The 17,073-nt window shown below is 42.7% G+C and overlaps 1 protein-coding gene and 1 pseudogene across 3 annotated transcripts in view; one reads left to right on the forward strand and one right to left on the reverse strand.

The window, feature by feature from the left end:
* The first annotated feature begins 6,053 nt into the window (after positions 1 to 6,053).
* On the forward strand, positions 6,054 to 6,754 carry LOC101093961 (annotated as a pseudogene).
* Positions 6,755 to 14,215: 7,461 nt separating this feature from the next.
* LPXN (leupaxin) overlaps positions 14,216 to 17,073 on the reverse strand; it is a 41,193-nt gene continuing 38,335 nt past the window's right edge. For 2 of the 3 annotated variants that reach the window (XM_023239864.2, XM_003993401.5), the window contains exons 8-9: positions 15,356 to 15,504; positions 14,216 to 15,043 (exon numbers count right to left, since the gene is read on the reverse strand). In XM_023239864.2, coding sequence (XP_023095632.2) covers positions 14,774 to 15,043; positions 15,356 to 15,504 — 419 coding nt within the window. In that variant the 3' untranslated portion in view covers positions 14,216 to 14,773. The remainder of the gene's footprint in view (positions 15,044 to 15,355; positions 15,505 to 17,073) is intronic. The other variant, XM_045039334.1, reaches the window with a different exon arrangement.

A 17,073-nucleotide genomic window follows, 5' to 3' on the forward strand; every position in this document is an offset into this window, starting at 1 on the left:
TTCTATTTCAGCCTCTACTGAATTGTCAGATAGTGGGTGCTTCCTATGGTTCAGGCCCTTGTTTAAGTACGTGTGTGTTATTTCACTTAAAGTTCACACAACTCTACAAGAAATGTATTACCTTTCCAATTTTATAGATGTGGAAACTTCACTGTATACCTGGCACCTAGATCTTGGCTTCAATAGAAGGAACCAGGGCTCCTTGGAGAAATGATTGGTTTTAGAATGAGAACAGGGGATATAGCAGACAAACACTGAGCATCTTATAGTTCCAGAAAGTGGGGACATGCTTGTCCATCGGACTCAAAGTCCATGTACTTTTACACAACGCTGTACTGCTCCTTTGGGAGTCAATGTGGAAGAGTGAGTATGTTCTCAGAATCTAGAAAAGCGTCCTATTTCTCATAAGGTTTCACAAATGCGTGTTCCAGTAAAGTCGGCTACATGGGTGAAGCCTACTTACTTAATTTTTTTTTCATGCAAATGTTTTCATGGAAAAATTTCCAGTTAGAACAAATTTAGAAATTTTTGATAGAAAAAGAAGTAAGAAGGGGCCAAGTAGGTGGCAAGGTTAGGTCAAATGAGGCCAAGGAGTTTTTGCACCACTCTTGGAATTTCATAGCATCAAATCTCCTGACCCACACACTCAACTCTGAAGACTAGGCGTCTGACGCATTATTTTATTTGATCAATACAGCAGCCAAGGGGAAAATGGAGAGAACAAGAGGGAGAGAATAAGAGAGAGAGATGAAAAAAGAAAGAGAAGAGAGAAGAGCAAGAAGAAGAAAGAGAAGGAGAGGAAGAATAAGGAGGAGAATGAGGAGAAGGAGAAGCAGGAGGCAGAAGAGGTGAAGAAGGCAGAGAAGGAGAAGAAGGAGGAGGAGACAGAGAAGTAGGAGGAGGTGAAGGAGGAGGAGGAGGAGGAAGGGGGAAAAGAAGGGGAAGAAGAAAATAAAGAGAAGAGGAAGAAGGCAGAGAAAACTTCACCTGTAGGATCAACACTAACTATTGAGACCATCTAGCCAAAACACCTGGCTCTATAAAATAATTTAGTAGTCTCCTTTACCAGTGCTTAATAGTCTAAAAAATTGCACAGCCGAAAACAAAGACTATTTACATGGTAAAACGGAATGGTCTCAGGTTGTGATGAGCGAGAATGTGCTGCTTACTGAATGAATTAACTCAGATAAATTATGAATCTCTGAGTCTCATCAGTTTCTCACAGCACTGAATGTGTCTTCCTCCTTTTCCCTCAAGAAGGCTCTTAATTCCCCGGGGAACACTTCTGCTTTGACTTCTCTGGCTCCTTCAACAGTTGGTCTCCCCATAAGATTAAATAGTGGCTTCCCATTCAAATAGTTATCCCTGGGGGTTTCAGAAAAATGAGGGGCAAGACAGGGGCCAATTCTGACTTGGGGGCTAGTTCAAGCCCAGTGGTGTCTCTATCCATCTTTGAGTTAATGCTGCCACCTTGAGGCCATTTCAAGCTTTTCATATGATGAGCCATTCCCAGCGGTGCTGACTGGGAAGGAGAGCCAGTCTTCATTAAGTTCATGGAGGAAACATGCTTGGGACTTACAGGCAGAATCCAGAAGCTACTCATCTGTCTAAAAAGTTAATTTCACGCACACATTATATGTCAGCACCTTGTACGAACTAAGACATCACTGAGTGTTATGGTACCACAAGACACCATAGCACAGAGCACGTGCATGGGTTCAAAGCCCAGCTCTCCTCACCAGTGCCTAGAAGACTCATAAAGCCAGCCTGTCCATTCCTCGCTTTCTCATTACAGGGTTTTTGTAAGAATTAATTAAGTTAATGGGTGTAAAGTACTTAGAATACTAAGCACCATATAAATGTGTGCCATTTTGTAAATATCTAATTTCCTCAAGGAATAAACAGACTCATAGAGGTGAAGCGATCTGCCTAAATCCACGCCGCTGATTAGCAGCATAATTGAAACCCATGGCTCTGAGATTCCATGCTTGTTTCTATGCATTGATTTCCCCAGAATTTCCTGAGCTTCTGTTGTCTCCTCAGCACCCCCACTCAGGTACTTGCATTCTCTGAGGATGACATCTTCCTCTCCTTTGCTAAGAGCGAGGCCATCTAATGTTAACTCCTCCTCAGCCCATCCAGTCTGCTTCCTCCTTCCTACCTCAGAACTTCCCTCCTCTTTTCTCAGCTTGCCCTTCAGTTCTGTTACTGTGGATCCTATCTCGACTTTTGTGAGATCTTACTGTAGGAATTACTGCCTATCCCTTACACCCTCCCTTACTCACTCCTACCCCCATTTGTCCACAAACACGCCTAAGTTACCCATCCCTTCTCCCAAAACTCTCAAAAGGTTTTCTCTCACAACCACCCCCCACCCCCTGCACCTGACTCTTGATTTCAGCTCAGGTCATGATCTCAGGGTGGTGAGTTCAAGCCCCTCCTGGGGATCTGCTCTGGCAGAGTGGAGCCTGCTTGGGATTCTCTCTCTGCCTCTCCCCCTGCTTGCACTCTCTCAAAATAAATAAATAAACTTTTTTTTTAAAGGCTTTATCCCACCCTAACACCCTTGTGCTATCCCAGTGCCTCTACCATCAAAATTATCAAGGGCGGTCTACCTCATCTTTCACCCTATCCTCATTCCACTGCGCTGGAGCCTCATCTCTTTCCATCCTACCCCGACCCCCCTTCCACTGAAACAATATTCTTTTTTTTTTCAAGTTTATTTATTTATTTTGAGAGAGAGCGTGCACACACGCCAGCAGGGGAGGGGCAGAGAGGGAGAGAGAATCCCAAGCAGGCTCTGCACGAGCCTGGACTTGGGGCTTGAACTCATCAACCACTGTGTGATCATGACCTCAGCTCAAGAGATTTAACTGACTGAGCTACCCAGGTGCCCCTGAAACACTGTTCTTCTGTTTCTATTTTTTAATGTTTACTTATATTTGAGAGACAGAGAGAGAGACAGAGCATAAGGGAGGGGGTGGGGCAGAAAGAGGGAAACACAGAGTCCAAAGCAGGCCCCAGGCTCTGAGCTGTCAGCACAAAGCCCGATGTGGGCCTCCAACTCATGAACCGCAAGATCATGACCTGAGCCGAAGTTGGACACTTAACCAACTGAGCCACCCAGGTGCCCCTGAAACACTATTCTTAAAGGTTACTCAAGAGCCGGCCTCACAGACACACATCCAGCATAGTCACAGGGGGCTCTCTACTAACAAGGGCCCCATTTGGGAGTTTAATGCTCTGGAGTTTGCATCTTCAGATTATGAATAATTTCCTCTTTGAATCTGTGCTTTGTAGGTAAAATCCAGTGGGACGATGGAGCATGCATGGGAAGCTTGGAATCTCAGCCCACACATGGTCATGCCTTCCCCACTGCCTCCCATTCTTCAATCCACCCTGTTCAAAACCCTGATGGCCACTTCCTGCCCACAGGATAATGTGCCTCCTGACGTTCAAAGCAAACTAGACCCAACCAACCTTTCCGGTTTTATTTCCCTTCATCACCACCATGCACTCCCCCTTTTATGCTCATGTACCGCAGTGTGTGGCCTCACTAGAGGAGATCCTCGATAGACGAGCTCCTCCCTCCACCTATTTCCCATGCACGCTTTCCCATTTGCCTTACTTCATGCTTTACCCTCCAGCTGGAAGGCCTGGTTTTCTCTCTCTCACTTGTGGATTCCAAGTAAAGCCGTCTCCACCATGACATTTTTCTTGGAGGTTATGGAAAACGTGTGTGTCCTTCCATTGGTGACACTTTTCCAAAGTGCCTTCTCATGTTCAGTTCTGCACATTTTCTGGCTCCTTTTGTTTCTTTTCCCAGAAATTAGTGCAGACGGTCCCCAACTTATGACGGTTCAACTTAATGATTTTTTTACTTTACTACGGTGCCAAAGCAACGTGCATTCGGTAGAAAGCTTTCCCCGAATTTTAAGTGTTGGTCTTCTCCCAGGCTAGTGACCTGCGGTACAAGCCTCTCTCGTGATGCTGGGAGGGGGCAGCGAGCCACAGCTCCCAGTCAGCCCCACGATCACAAACGCCAATCACTCATTCACCCGCAACCATTCTCTACCCACACAACCATCCGCCTTTCACTGTTAATGCAGAATCCAATAAATTACATGAGATAGGCACCACTTTATTATAAAGTTGGCTTTGTTTGAAAAGATGGGGCCAACTGGGAGCTAATGTCAGTGTCTGAGCACATTTAAGGTAGGTTAGGCTAAGCTGCGATCTTCTGTAGGTTAGGTATATTACATATAATTACTGTATTTTCAATTTGGGGTTTATCCAGATGTAACCCCATTGTAAGTCAAGGAAGAGCTCTACTTTTGCTTCTCCCACCAGATGTCCCTATGTCTTTCATTACCTTGACCTCTGCTGCCAAGGAAGAAATCATCCTGTGTAGATAAGCTCATATTAGGATGGAATGTGTGACCCTTCCTAGACTATAAACTCCTTGAGGACAGTGCATGTGTCTTACTCCTCTTAGGCTGCCTCCCAGAAGCTAGAACAGTGCCTGTAGATGGCATGGGCCTACTGAATTATGTAAATCCTATCTGATTCTCTATTTAGTAAATTGGACGAGGCACAGAGGTCCAGGCACAAAGATGTCACTTGAGGAGCTCACTTAAGGGAAACGTCCTTAACTCAGCAGTTGTATTAAAAAAAAAAAAAAAAAAAAAAAAAAAAAAAAAAGGACCGTATGCTTCTAATTAGGAATAAATGGAAAATTATTGATTTGTAAGTTTATAAACCCTGGAGGCTTATTTGTTAATGAAAAATAAAAAGAAAGAGTTTAAGTTGAAATGTATCTCCCACCTCTGAAAAGAAAACCAACATCCATCTCCTGTATCACAGCATATTTGCAAATATAAACACATAGAAGAGGGGCCATCCTCATTCCTAAGGGTAACACTCTCATCTGGGCTCTTGCCCCCACCTCATCTGTCTCTTACAGAACCTGGTTTATTTGATCAAGTTTTCATCTTAAATCTTCATATTCCTCTTAATCTTCACCTTAAGCTCCAGCATCGCCATTGCTGTGGCCCTCTTCCTCTCAGCACACAAACATCTAGAAAATACTTCTCTACTCAGGTCACTCTTAGAGCTACCTTTCACGCACCTTTCCTTTCCACAAAACATCTCAGAAGATCTCTGTATTTAAAAATCTCTTATGTATTGCCTCTCTCTCTGTTTTTATCTTACTGTTCCTTCCCTTTGTTCCTTCCCCTATGTTCATCTGTTTTGTTTCTTAACTCCCACATATAAGCGAGATCATAAGATACTTGTCTTTCTCTGACCGACTTATTTTCCTTAGCATAAGACACCCTAGTTCCATCCACGTTGCTGCAAATGGCAAGATTTCATTCTTTTTGATCACCAAGTAATATTCCATATTCCGCATATGCCACGTCTTCTTTATCCATTTATCAGTTGATGGAAATTTGGGTTCTTTCCCAAATTTGGCTATTGTTGATAGTGCTGCTATAATCATTGGGGTGCATGTGCCCTCTTCAAATCAGCATTTTTGTATCCTTTGGATAAATACCGGAGGGGGGGTGAGTGGAAGGGATGGGCTAAATTGGTAATGGGCATTAAGGAGGGCACTTGTGGGGATGAGCACTGCGTGTTACATGTAAGTGATGAATTAATCACTGGGTTCCACTCCTGAAGTCAAGACTACACTGTACATTAACGGACTCGAATTTAAATAAATAAATTATTTACTCTAAAAAAGAATCTCTGGGTGCCTGGGTGGCTCAGTCGGTTAAGCATCCAACTTCAGCTCAGGTCATGATCTGACGGTCCATGAGTTCGAGCCCCGTGTCGGGCTCTGTGCTGACAGCTCAGAGCCTGGATCCTGTTTCAGATTCTGTGTCTCCCTCTTTCTCTCTCCTCCCTCACTCATGCTCTGTCTCTCTCTTCTCAAAAATAAACGTTAAAAAAATTTTTTAATAAATAAATAAATAAATAAATAAATAAATAAGAATCTCAAAAGAGATGTTCATGTTGATGGAATGAATGAACAAATGATAAAAAATCAAGTGATGCTGCACAAGGTAACAGGACGAGCGAGCAGTTCTGGGATGAAAACCCACACCCGAAGTCAAGACCCACATCATAAAGCCTTCCCCCACTCTTGCCTACAACTCAAATACATCAGTCCCAAGTGAAGCATGACTTAGTGTGTTAACTCAAAGAAAATGGTATTATCACACAATAAGCAGAAATCACTATATTCTATAAATGAGTTGGTCAAGACCACGGAGGTCGACATGAATATCATTTCAAAGGTTGGTCACCAGGATGCAGCCAAGATCTCTCTCCAGCAAATAACATCTCCGATTGCTAATGTGGAAAAGTGAATGGTTGTTTTGGAGAAGAATGAATTTTCATCCCTCAGAGCAGAAAGTGAGAAAATAAAACTGGAATTGCATGTGTTAAAAGAACGATGGCTGAAGCGATCAGAATCTGAATAGGATAGCAAATTTGACGTCAGTCTAGAAAGAAGCAGAGTAAAAGAATTATATTCGTTGAATGAAAGGAAGCTTCTAGAGTGAGGACAGAAATGGTGGCATTTCACGCCAAGCGAGATCAGGCCCCTCATCCAGATAGACAGGACGATAGACCCTGAGGTCACTGGCCTCAAAACCATGCTTGAATCACACAAACTTGATAGTATTAAAAATTTAGGTCTGTATTTACATGTGTACCCGTGGCTCTGGAATTTTATCACCTGGGGATGTAATCAAGTGCCTATTGAAAAAAAGAAAAAGAAAAGAAGACCAACATTTGCCCATCGTGCGTTTGCAATTAGCTAACAGAGTTTGGTCATCAGAAAGCATGTAGAATTGTATCTTTACCACTGTATTCTTTTAAGTAATGTTTTGGGCTGAGTTATGTCCCCATAAAATTCTTTTGTTAAAGCTCTAATCCCCACTGTGTCTGTGTTTGGAGATGCAGTCTTTAAAGAGGTAATTAAGGTTAAATAAGGTCAGAGGGTGGGGAATCCAATCCAGTAGGACTTATAAGAAGAGGAAGAGATATTAGGGAGGCATGAAGAAAAAAGGTGATGTGAGGACACAGTGAGAAAGTGGCCATCTGAAAGCCAAAGAGAGAGGAGGCCTCGGGAGAAACCAAACCTACTGACCCCTTGATCTTGGAGTTCTAGCCCCCAGAACTGTGAGAAAATACATTTCTATTGTTTAAGTAACCCGGTCTGGTGTTTTGTTATGGTAGCCCTAGCAGACTGATACAAGTAATAATGATGATAAGGATTTTCCTGGGAATTTCCCTTGACTGATGATTAGGCCATTGACAGGCAGTGAAAATCATAACATTGGAAGGTTCCTGAGCTTCCTCTCTGTGGCTCTGCTTCCTTAACCCAGGTTAGCTGTTTCCTATCTGTGGCAGGCAGCTAACTGGATGGATTTCCTGTGCCATGCTCACTCACTTGTGAGCATTGCTTTGCCAATATGTTGCTGCAAAGGAAGATTATGGGCTCCAATTCAAGCTCTTCTAATCTCCCAGCGTTTTCAGTTCCATCGATTTCATCCTGAGCCTTAAAAAAGATTTCTAAAATCATACAAAAACAACTAAGAGCCTGCTACAGTTTCACAGTCTCCATGGCAATGTTAGAGACGGAAGCCATGTTGACTTCTTCACATATCTCCCGGACTATTTTGTCAGTGCCTTTTATGTTCGGTTTTGGGCGCCTTACAAAGCCTTTCTCACTTATTATCTTGGTTAATCCTCATGGCAAACTCATGTGGGAGGTATTATTACCTACATTAGGCCTATTATGAAACAGGTTTGGAGACGATAAGTGGCTTAACCAAGGTTTACACACTTTGTAAGTGGAAGAATCAACATTTGAACTTTGATTTGTCTGGTGCGAAGGCTGTTCTTGATCCTCTAATCACAAACAGCCTAGGCTACAGCAGTGGACAACTTTCCTGCCCCGGTGCCCTTACTTGTCACTTGAAAGTTTACCACCTGGGCCACACTTCTGAGATAGGCTTTACATTGTTGGTGTCGAGCCTAAAAGACAGCGTCCCAGGCAAAGATGAGGCAAACTTTAGTCTGGTACTAGTGTTATCACTAAAATTGAGTGATCTTGGCCTATTCATGTAAATTGATCATTTTTCCCACAGGTAAAGTGGAAATAATAATCATCATCCACTCTCTTCCTCAATCCCCTCAATCACCCAATAGGTGAAATGCATTAAGCTTCCCAGAGCAGGGACTATTTTAAAGCATTGCAAACAAATGTGTTGCTTCAATGTATTATGATTAGCAGTGACTGGAAGAACTTTCTAATGACTTTTTGCTTATATACTTACCCCTCCATAACTTTCCCCAAGAGATGTTGTGAGTTCCCCAGCCCTATTGTTGGCACTGGCTGCTAGGCACACGCTGATGCTTCCTAAAAGCTTTCAAGCACCTGTGACTTAGATGAAGGGCTTTCTTTGGCCACAGAAGCATGTCCTGCTTGCAAACAGGGCAGGCTAAAGGAGGCAGAGGTGGGGCCGGGGTATTTATTGACTGACATCCCATGTGTCCTCCCATAAATTCCAGACATCCTCAAGAACGCTGAGCTCCATCTTCCAACAGAGTAACCTGTTCGTCAATGCACACTGAACTGGCCTGCTTCCCTTTGCTATCCCCTTTTTTCCACTCTCCTACCTGTACATCCAGAGGTCCCCTCCTAAATAGACTATTGCACACAAATCCTGGTCTCGGGGTCCACTTCTAGCAAAACCCAAGCTCAGAGACACTCCAAGATAAGCAATAGCTTCCCCTGGAGCTGAGTGGCAGACTCCCCACCCCAATCCCCACTGCCTTTCTTGTCCTCACAGAGAGTGTTGTATGTCACCTTCTTCTCACCCATCTTTCTTCCTTCGCTGGAAGCTCTGGAAATTTCACCTTGCCTAACTCACGAGTTCTCTCACATATCTTATCATTTTCTCCCCTCCCACTTTCCCTGCCTTTCAAATTTTTTCAGATTATTTTAGGAAAACCTCTCTCCTTCCAAGCTCCTCACTTCATTTTGAGCCTCTAATATTTCTTAACTCATGTCTGAAAAATGCAAGAGCACCTGGAGAGGGAAAGTCCTATTTTCCAAGTGTCATTGCACATAATGAAACTCATCACCCTCAACCTCCAAAGCACTGAAAGGCGTCCCTAAGATCTTCTCTCAGAATCACTGTAAGTGTTTTCTTTCTCTTCCTCGGGCTTTTGTAAACCCAATTTTTTTTTAAGGACCAACTTTCACCATGCAGGTAAATCCAATTGTCTTAAAATTATCTAAATGTTTTTCTTTGTTTGCAAGTAAAACAGCAAGATTTTTTCTGAAACTATGTTTCCTTACAAATACACAGCATTACAATAACATTAAAGATGTAATAGTTCTCTGTGGATGAGCATTAGATAAAGCAGCACATTTAACATGATTTCCAAGACATTTTTGCATCTTAAAGAGTGACAGCACCCTCCTCTCTCTCCTCTCCCTTAGAGATATTGTCACATACAACTCAACTTTATTAACAAATTGTTACAGGAACAAAAAGTTTGTATTTTAAGTATATGAGCTATCTACAGGATGCCTCAGACTTAAAATGCAAAGTGTTTCATGGTGCTCTAATGTAAAAAGCATTGGGAATACCAGATTTTTGTCTAGTAGTTTTACTGTGGTAAATAATGGGCCACTGTTGAGTTTATTTGTTCATTCATTTATTATTTCACAATACTTTAAGTCTATAAAGGAGAGAATATGCCTGTTCTTCTTACACAATTCTTCAGTGACAGAATTCCAACTCAAATCAGTTGAAGCAAAAAAAGAGGTTTTATTTGCTCACATAACTTCTCAGTCTGGGGTGAAGGTGTTGATATTGTAGGATTGAGTGGCTCAAAAAAAGAAGACTCTATCTCTTCATGACTCAGCAATTCTTTCCTCTGTGTTGGCTTCTTTCTCTCAGGCAGGCTCCTCATAAGTGACCATAAAGATATTTCCCAGCAGCAGTGGGTTTCTATTATCCTCACAGCTAGACTCTCAACAAAATGAGAATACCTTTTTCCCCCACAAAAAATCCAGCAAAGCTCCTGGGGAGAAATCTAATTGGCTTTGCTCGGGTCACATGACTATTCCTGATCCAATCACCTTGGTCCAGGAGAACAAAGCACGTTTATTGGTCAGGCCTGAGATGTGTGTCCCTCCCAGGGGCTAAGGGTAAAGTCAGCCCCACCTAACCACCTGGACCAAAGACGAGAACAGTGTGGTGTTCCCATTCTATTTCACATTCCCAATTATGTCTACTCATAGGACATAGCTTAGGTTTAATTAAGTTCATTTAAGTTGATATACTTTAAGTCAAGTTCAAAGGAAGTAAAGTCCTCTTTGATTTCTTGGTCTGCTCATGCTGAGCTATAGGAGTTTTTCCATCAACACTTGTGACCTGAGATATCTTCTCAGTGGAAGAAGGGTAGTTAACCCAGGCAAGAATGTTACTCCTAGAATACAGTATTTGTTGAGATTTGGTGATATCCAAAATAGGAGGGAAGAAGGATCTCTCAGCAGGGTGCCAGAAAGTGTGTGCCATTGTCCAGAATCCATGATCTGTGAACCTAAATGCAGTTAGGACATAGCTTCCCACAGGAAATGAATTTAGGTACTGTGGGTTTACCATATCCAGGAAGGAGAAACCTCTTATATAAACTGTCTCATTTCTTACAGAATAAATTTGAGACATTGCCGCCTCCCAGCAGTTATAAATTTGCAATAAGGACAACTCAAGCCCCAGCTCTTCTCTGAGATGTCTTTCTTTCTCATCCAGTGGGGCCCAGTGGGTTTCCATTTCTCCTTCGAGCTCTGGGTTCTCAGCGCTCACCTGATGCCCTGATGGCAGGTTCCATCTAGCAACACTGCTCCCAAGTACGTAGAGGGTAGGTGGTCACTTTTTCAGCCCCATGTGTTAGTGGCTGCCACCACCGCCCTTAGTAAGGACCAGTTCATGTCCAAGACACTTGCCCCTAAAGAAAACTGGCACTCCTTCTCATCTTTATTTCAGCTGGAAGAGCTCCCTTGATGTTGTTTTTTTAAAAATTCTTTTTTACATTTATTTATTTTTGAGAAACAGAGTGAGACAAAGCATGAGCAGGGGAGGGGCAGAGAGAGAAAGAGACACAGAATCCAAAGCAGGCTCCAGGCTCTGAGCAAGCAGTCAACACAGAGCCCGATGCGGGGCTTGAACCCACGAACTGTGAGATCATAACCTGAGCCGAAGCCGGACGCTCAACCGACTGAGCCACCCAGGCGCCCCTGGAAGAGCTCCCCTTTAAGATCACCAGACTGAGGCTGCTTTTGATGCTTCTTAATGCTGTGTCTGTAGGGGCCCAGTGAAAACCAATACCTCTGCCCCCTGTTCCTCATGATCCCATCATTCTTGACTCTCCTCTCCTTTGGAATTCTGTTAAGTTCTCAGACATGTTGCTTCGGGCACTAGAAATACCTGCTTGCCTCCCTTCTGTATCACTTGCAACTCAGAAATGCTTTACTATTTTTGTTTTTGAATGTACAGTCCTACAAATTTGAGATTCATCACCCCCTTCTTACCAGTACCCAGACTTTTAAAGTATTCATATCTCTTCCACACCGCCCTTGTGTTTTGAGGAACTTAGTCCTGCCCTTAGCTCTAGGAATGGTCTGGTTTGGCTTAAGCCAAGCTGCATCATCTATTATTCCAGTAAAAATTACTGAGTAATGACCGAAACTTCTCCAAGTTAGGATGAATCTCAGGACTTTCACTCGCAAAGTCGGAGAAAAGTGCTCTCACTCCCTCTACTGGTCATGACAAAGGGAGCATGTGGCTGGAGGCCATCCTACACAGATTGAGGTAACTGCCGGAACTTGTATGGAAAAATCATTGCTGTTCTCCACTTTGGAGGACTTCATTATTATTCCAAAGAATAATTGGCCAAACGAATTGAGAAATTTCTCTTTGAGAATAGAGTTCCCAGTCACTCATTCATATGTGTGTGTATGTTTGTGTGTGTGTGTGTGTGTGTGTGTGTGTGTGTGTGTGTGTATGGAGAGAGAGCTTACTGATAGAAAAGCTCTATTCCTCAGATTCTATTTTTTCAAAGCTAGCGTTACTCAGAACCAAGAATAAACAGATAGGGAATCAGTTTGAGTAATAGTATTTCTCTTGTGTGTGTGTGTGTTTTTTTTAAGGAAAATTTCTTGTGAATGGTTTCCTTGCTGCTAAAACACGGCCCTGAAGGCAGCATCTCTTCTTGGAGCAAATATGACCACTTATATTCACGATAAGGAGGAAAAAAAGTGTCCATTTCTCTTTTTTAAATACTTATTTATTTTTGAGAGACAGACAGAGTGTGAGCAGGGGAGGGGCAGAAAGAGAGGCAGGCAGAGAATCCAAAGCAGGCTCCAGGCTCTGAGCTGTGAGTGCAGAGCCCGACTTGGGGCTCGAACGCACAAACCACAAGACCATGACCTGAGCTGAAGTTGGACACCCAACCAACTGAGCCACCCAGGTGCCCCAAAAATGTCCATTTCATAATTGCACCTGGCAAACACTGGATTTTCTCTGACGTTGTTAAATAGCAGATTCTACCGATATCTCAAAATAGCTAATCCTTAAAAAAAAAGTGTTAGCACCTGAACATTCTTTCTTAAAGGCTAAAACCTCAAGTGCATTTTGTCAAATTGCCAAGGCAACCATGAGCACTGTCCTATTGACACCTGCATGTGACATCATAGGGTGCAGACATTGTAAAGAAGATGTTTAAAAGGAGAATGAATACTTTGTTTAGTCTGGTACTCAACCAAACAGGGCAGGAGGCCTGATGGCTCCCTGCATGACCTCCCACATAGCATGGATGTGTTGAAGTTCCTATTTTATTAACCGTTACCACTTCCTTTTAATTCTCAAAAACCCCCTGATGATCCATTTCCTCAAAGGAGACAGATGTGATCAAGTTTAACAAGAATCATTCTCTAAGAAGTCGTTTCCCATATTGGTCTAAAGACCCTTAAATTGGTCCTATTTTTTTTTTAATTTTAATGTTTATTTATTTTTTGAGAGACAGAGACAGAGCATGAGCAGGGGAGGGGCAGAGAGAGAGGGAGTCACAGAATCTGAAGCAGGCTCCAGGCTCTGAGCTGTCAGCACAGAGCCAGACATGGGGCTTAAACTCACAGACCGTGAGATCATGACCTGAGGCGAAGTCAGACACTTAACCGACTGAGCCACCCAGGGGCCCCATAAATTGGTCCTATTTTTAAAAATACCTCTGATAAAGGAATTTTCCTCAGTAACTTAAACTCCAGGTTGTTGTTGTTATTGTTGCTGTTTTTTCAAATAATTACACAATTATTTTAAGACCATGGTAAGAAAGACATAGTACAGATATCAATATCAATATCTCCTTTGAGGAAGGACTTATTCTGAAGTTTACTTGAAATAGGGCATGAGAAAGTCAGATTTCTTTAATAGCTGACAAGCTTTTTCACAAATTTACTTATGATAGTTTGCAGAGGAACAAATAACTAAATGGAGATTGTCTTTGGGGCTTGGATTTCTTAATCCAAACTGGAAAATATCTAAGATCCTTCATAGCAACTTCCTTGAGAGATAAAACAGCTATCTTGTCTTTTTGAGAGAACTGTGAAGTTGAGGAAGATGTTTCATTTAAAAAAAAAAAGCTTTATTGAGATATAATTGATATAAAAAATGGACGTATTTAATACATACAATTTTATGAGTTTGTAGCAATGCATACATAGGCAAATAAGAATTTTCAAGTGTCTAGTGGAGATCTGTTTTTTCACTTTAGGTAAACAAAGGGAGGGAGAAGCAGGCTCCAGGCTCTGAGCTGTGAGCACAGAGACCAACTTGGGGCTCAAACCCACAAACCGCAAGAACAAAGTGACAAAAACAATTTTAAGGAGCTTTGCCATCTTTTAAGATGATTCAATCACCTCAATGCAAAAACTAAGATGAAATGAATGTTAAGGGCCCAGATTAAGAGAAAACTTAGTGAACAGGAATCCCTCCTTTCAATTTCTTTTGATTAAAACAAAGTGCCTATTGTGTGGAAGTAAACAAGAGATGTGATGTGAATTTAATTGCACATAGTACCTAGTATATAACCCAGGAAGCGGAAGTTTATCTCTAAACATGACAGCAAGACATTAAAACTAAAAGCCGTTTTATTTATCAGTGATGTTGGTACTCAAAGTAGTCCAGTTAAAACCGACATCCTCTTGAAAAAGAGAAATATACTGAAGAGAGATGGAGGGAACTTGGGAGGGGCCTCAGGACTGCTGACAGCAAGGATAATGCAGTGGTCGAAGGAAAGTGAGTCCCAGAGGGAAACCAGGGAGGTGTGAAAGGGCCCAGTTATGAGGGCCACAGGAGAGAAGACATGGGCAGGGTCGTCCCCGGGGTGAAAATGGGAGAAAACCAGCAGTGAAACAAATGTGTGCGTGTGGAAGACGCATCTGCAGAGGCACTAACAGCAGGACCTAGATCTAGATCCAAGTACCGATTTAAAAAAAAAAAAAAAAAAAAAGACTAGAAATCTAAAACCTAAGACTGCAAGCCTAGCCATGTAACATCTAGAAGGTTCTTTCTAGATCTATTTACTTTCTCTCTATGCCCACTGAGAAGAGCGGTAATAACAGAGTACTCTTCGCTCTCCCGGTTTAAACTTTACAGGGCATCTGCGGGGACCGTGGGGTCAGCTGAGATTACAGTGGGAAGAGTTTGTGGAAGCAGGGTTGACAGTAGGTCTTGTCATCCTGCTCCCTGAAGACGCCCTTTGACAACTGTGTCAGGCAGAAAGCACAGACAAAGTGCTCAGGATGGAACTTGTGGCCCATGGCACTGATGCAGCGGCCGGTGATGGGCTGCCCGCACCCGCGGCACAGTGTTCCTTGGCGCTGGTGGTAATGCAGCTCACAGTAGGGACGTCCGTCCAGTTCAAAGAAGGATCCAGCAGAAAAACTGCTGAAGCAGTCCTGGGGTGGGGGTGGGGGGGGGCGAAGAGAAAGAAAAGGGATGCAGATGTCAAGAAACAGAACATCAGCAAAGTGAAACCGCAGCCTTAAAATTCCTGCCAGTTATCTGGTGGATGGAGGCGAGGATATTACCCGCTTGCAAAGCACGCGAGCAAACACGCCCACGGGGGGCGCTGTGTTTTGTGCCTCCTTGAGCTTCACATCAAATCCTCACCCCGAGCTGTGAACCCTCTTACCGGCTGGCGTCCTGGCCTCTCAGAGAGGAGGACTCCCGACTTTCCCTAAATCCGACAGGTGAGTGAGTATACAGACCCCACAAACAAAGCATTCCGGGTGCCAGACGGTGTCCATGGCTGAAAGGTAGTTTTCCAACACTGGGCGGTTGCAGCCACCACACTTGGGTGAGAACATGGCTAAGAAATCCTTCCGGCAGTACGGCTTCTTGTCCTTCTCGTGAAAGCCTGGAGGGGCAAAATCAAGGTGCAGGGTGATACCTTCCGCCAAGTGGGAGGCTGAGAAGAAGCCAATGATTTCGGCTTTCCTGAACCCAGTGTCCTCATATTCAAAGCGGGGCCAATAATAGATACTGACCTCAATGGCTCATTATAAGAATACAGGAGATAATGGGGGACGAGTGCGTTAGTGCTGTGCCTGGCTTATCCCTAGTAGTTAGTATTAGAGTCTATTCCTCCTACGTGCCTTTACTACCCAGGACTTGGCATGGCCCATCTCACCTTATGATTCAGCAATCAGCTCAGATACCACCTTATCACAGAGGCCTCTCATCAGCCCATATCCATCACTTCATTTTTTTTAATTTTTAAAATTTTTATTTTAAATGTTTATTCATTTTTTGAGAAAGAGAGAGACAGAGCATGAGTGGGGGAGGGGCAGAGAGACAGGGAGACATAGAATCTGAAGCAGGCTCCAGGCTCTGAGCTGTCAGCACAGAGCCCAATGTGGGGCTCGAACCCACGAACTGCGAGATCATGACCTGAGCTAAAGTCAGAAGCTTAACTGACTGAGCCACCCAGGCACCCTCACTTCATCTTTTTTAAAAATCATCTTTCTAGTATTTAGCACGATCTGAAACTATCTTTGTGGTCTGTCCTCCATTGTTGGAGCATTAGCTCTGAAATGAGATATCCCTGGTCTTGTCCCATTAAGTCCCTCTAGTACCTAAAACAGGCCCTGAAGAAAAGTGCCTAATATTTAAAAAGAAAGTAATACGAAATAATAACTTCCAAATGGATGCAAGGTTCTAGATGTAATAATTCCAACCAAATAAAGACTTAAGCAAAAATGAGTGGGTTCCTCTTTAAACCAGGAATGAGAAAACTGTGGTAAAAATGGCTCAAATATCAAAAGCAAGTTAAACATCAATAAATTTAGCTCCATTAAAAATACCATATCAATGACTTGTGCGTGACCAAAAGTACCATAAGCAAAGCCAACACAGGATAAACTGAAGAAAATATTTGCCAAATATATCTCAAAAGAATAGGGGGAGGGTGGACGAAAGCAAATAAGTTAAACAACATTGTGAGGAAGCAGCCAGTCAAATCAAGAACATTTAATAAGACATAGGTTCCAGTTTCTTAAGAAACCAATGGTATTTAAAAAAGGGAAGAGAAGATCATTACAGGATTTTTATTCTGAGAGATAAAACCATCAAGTGCATACACTTTCCTTGGACCCAACTGATTCAAATAAACAAAGTAAATGACGTGTTTTAGAAATCTAACATAAAAGATCTGTACGCTGAAAACTATAGAAACCTTATGAAAGAAATTGAATAAGGCACAAAGAAATGGAAAAACATGCCACGCTCATGGATTGGAAGAATAAATATTGATAAAATGTCTATACTACCCAAGGCAATCTACATGTTCAATGCAATCCCTATCAAAATAACACTAGCATTCTTCACAGAGCTAGAACAAACTATTCTAAAATGTGTAGGTAACCAAAAAAGACCCCAAATAGCCAAAGTAATGTTGAAAAAGAAAACCAAAGCTAGAGGCATCACA

Source organism: Felis catus, chromosome D1, assembly GCF_018350175.1.
Source record: "Felis catus isolate Fca126 chromosome D1, F.catus_Fca126_mat1.0, whole genome shotgun sequence".
In the NCBI taxonomy this organism is placed as follows: domain Eukaryota; kingdom Metazoa; phylum Chordata; class Mammalia; order Carnivora; family Felidae; genus Felis; species Felis catus.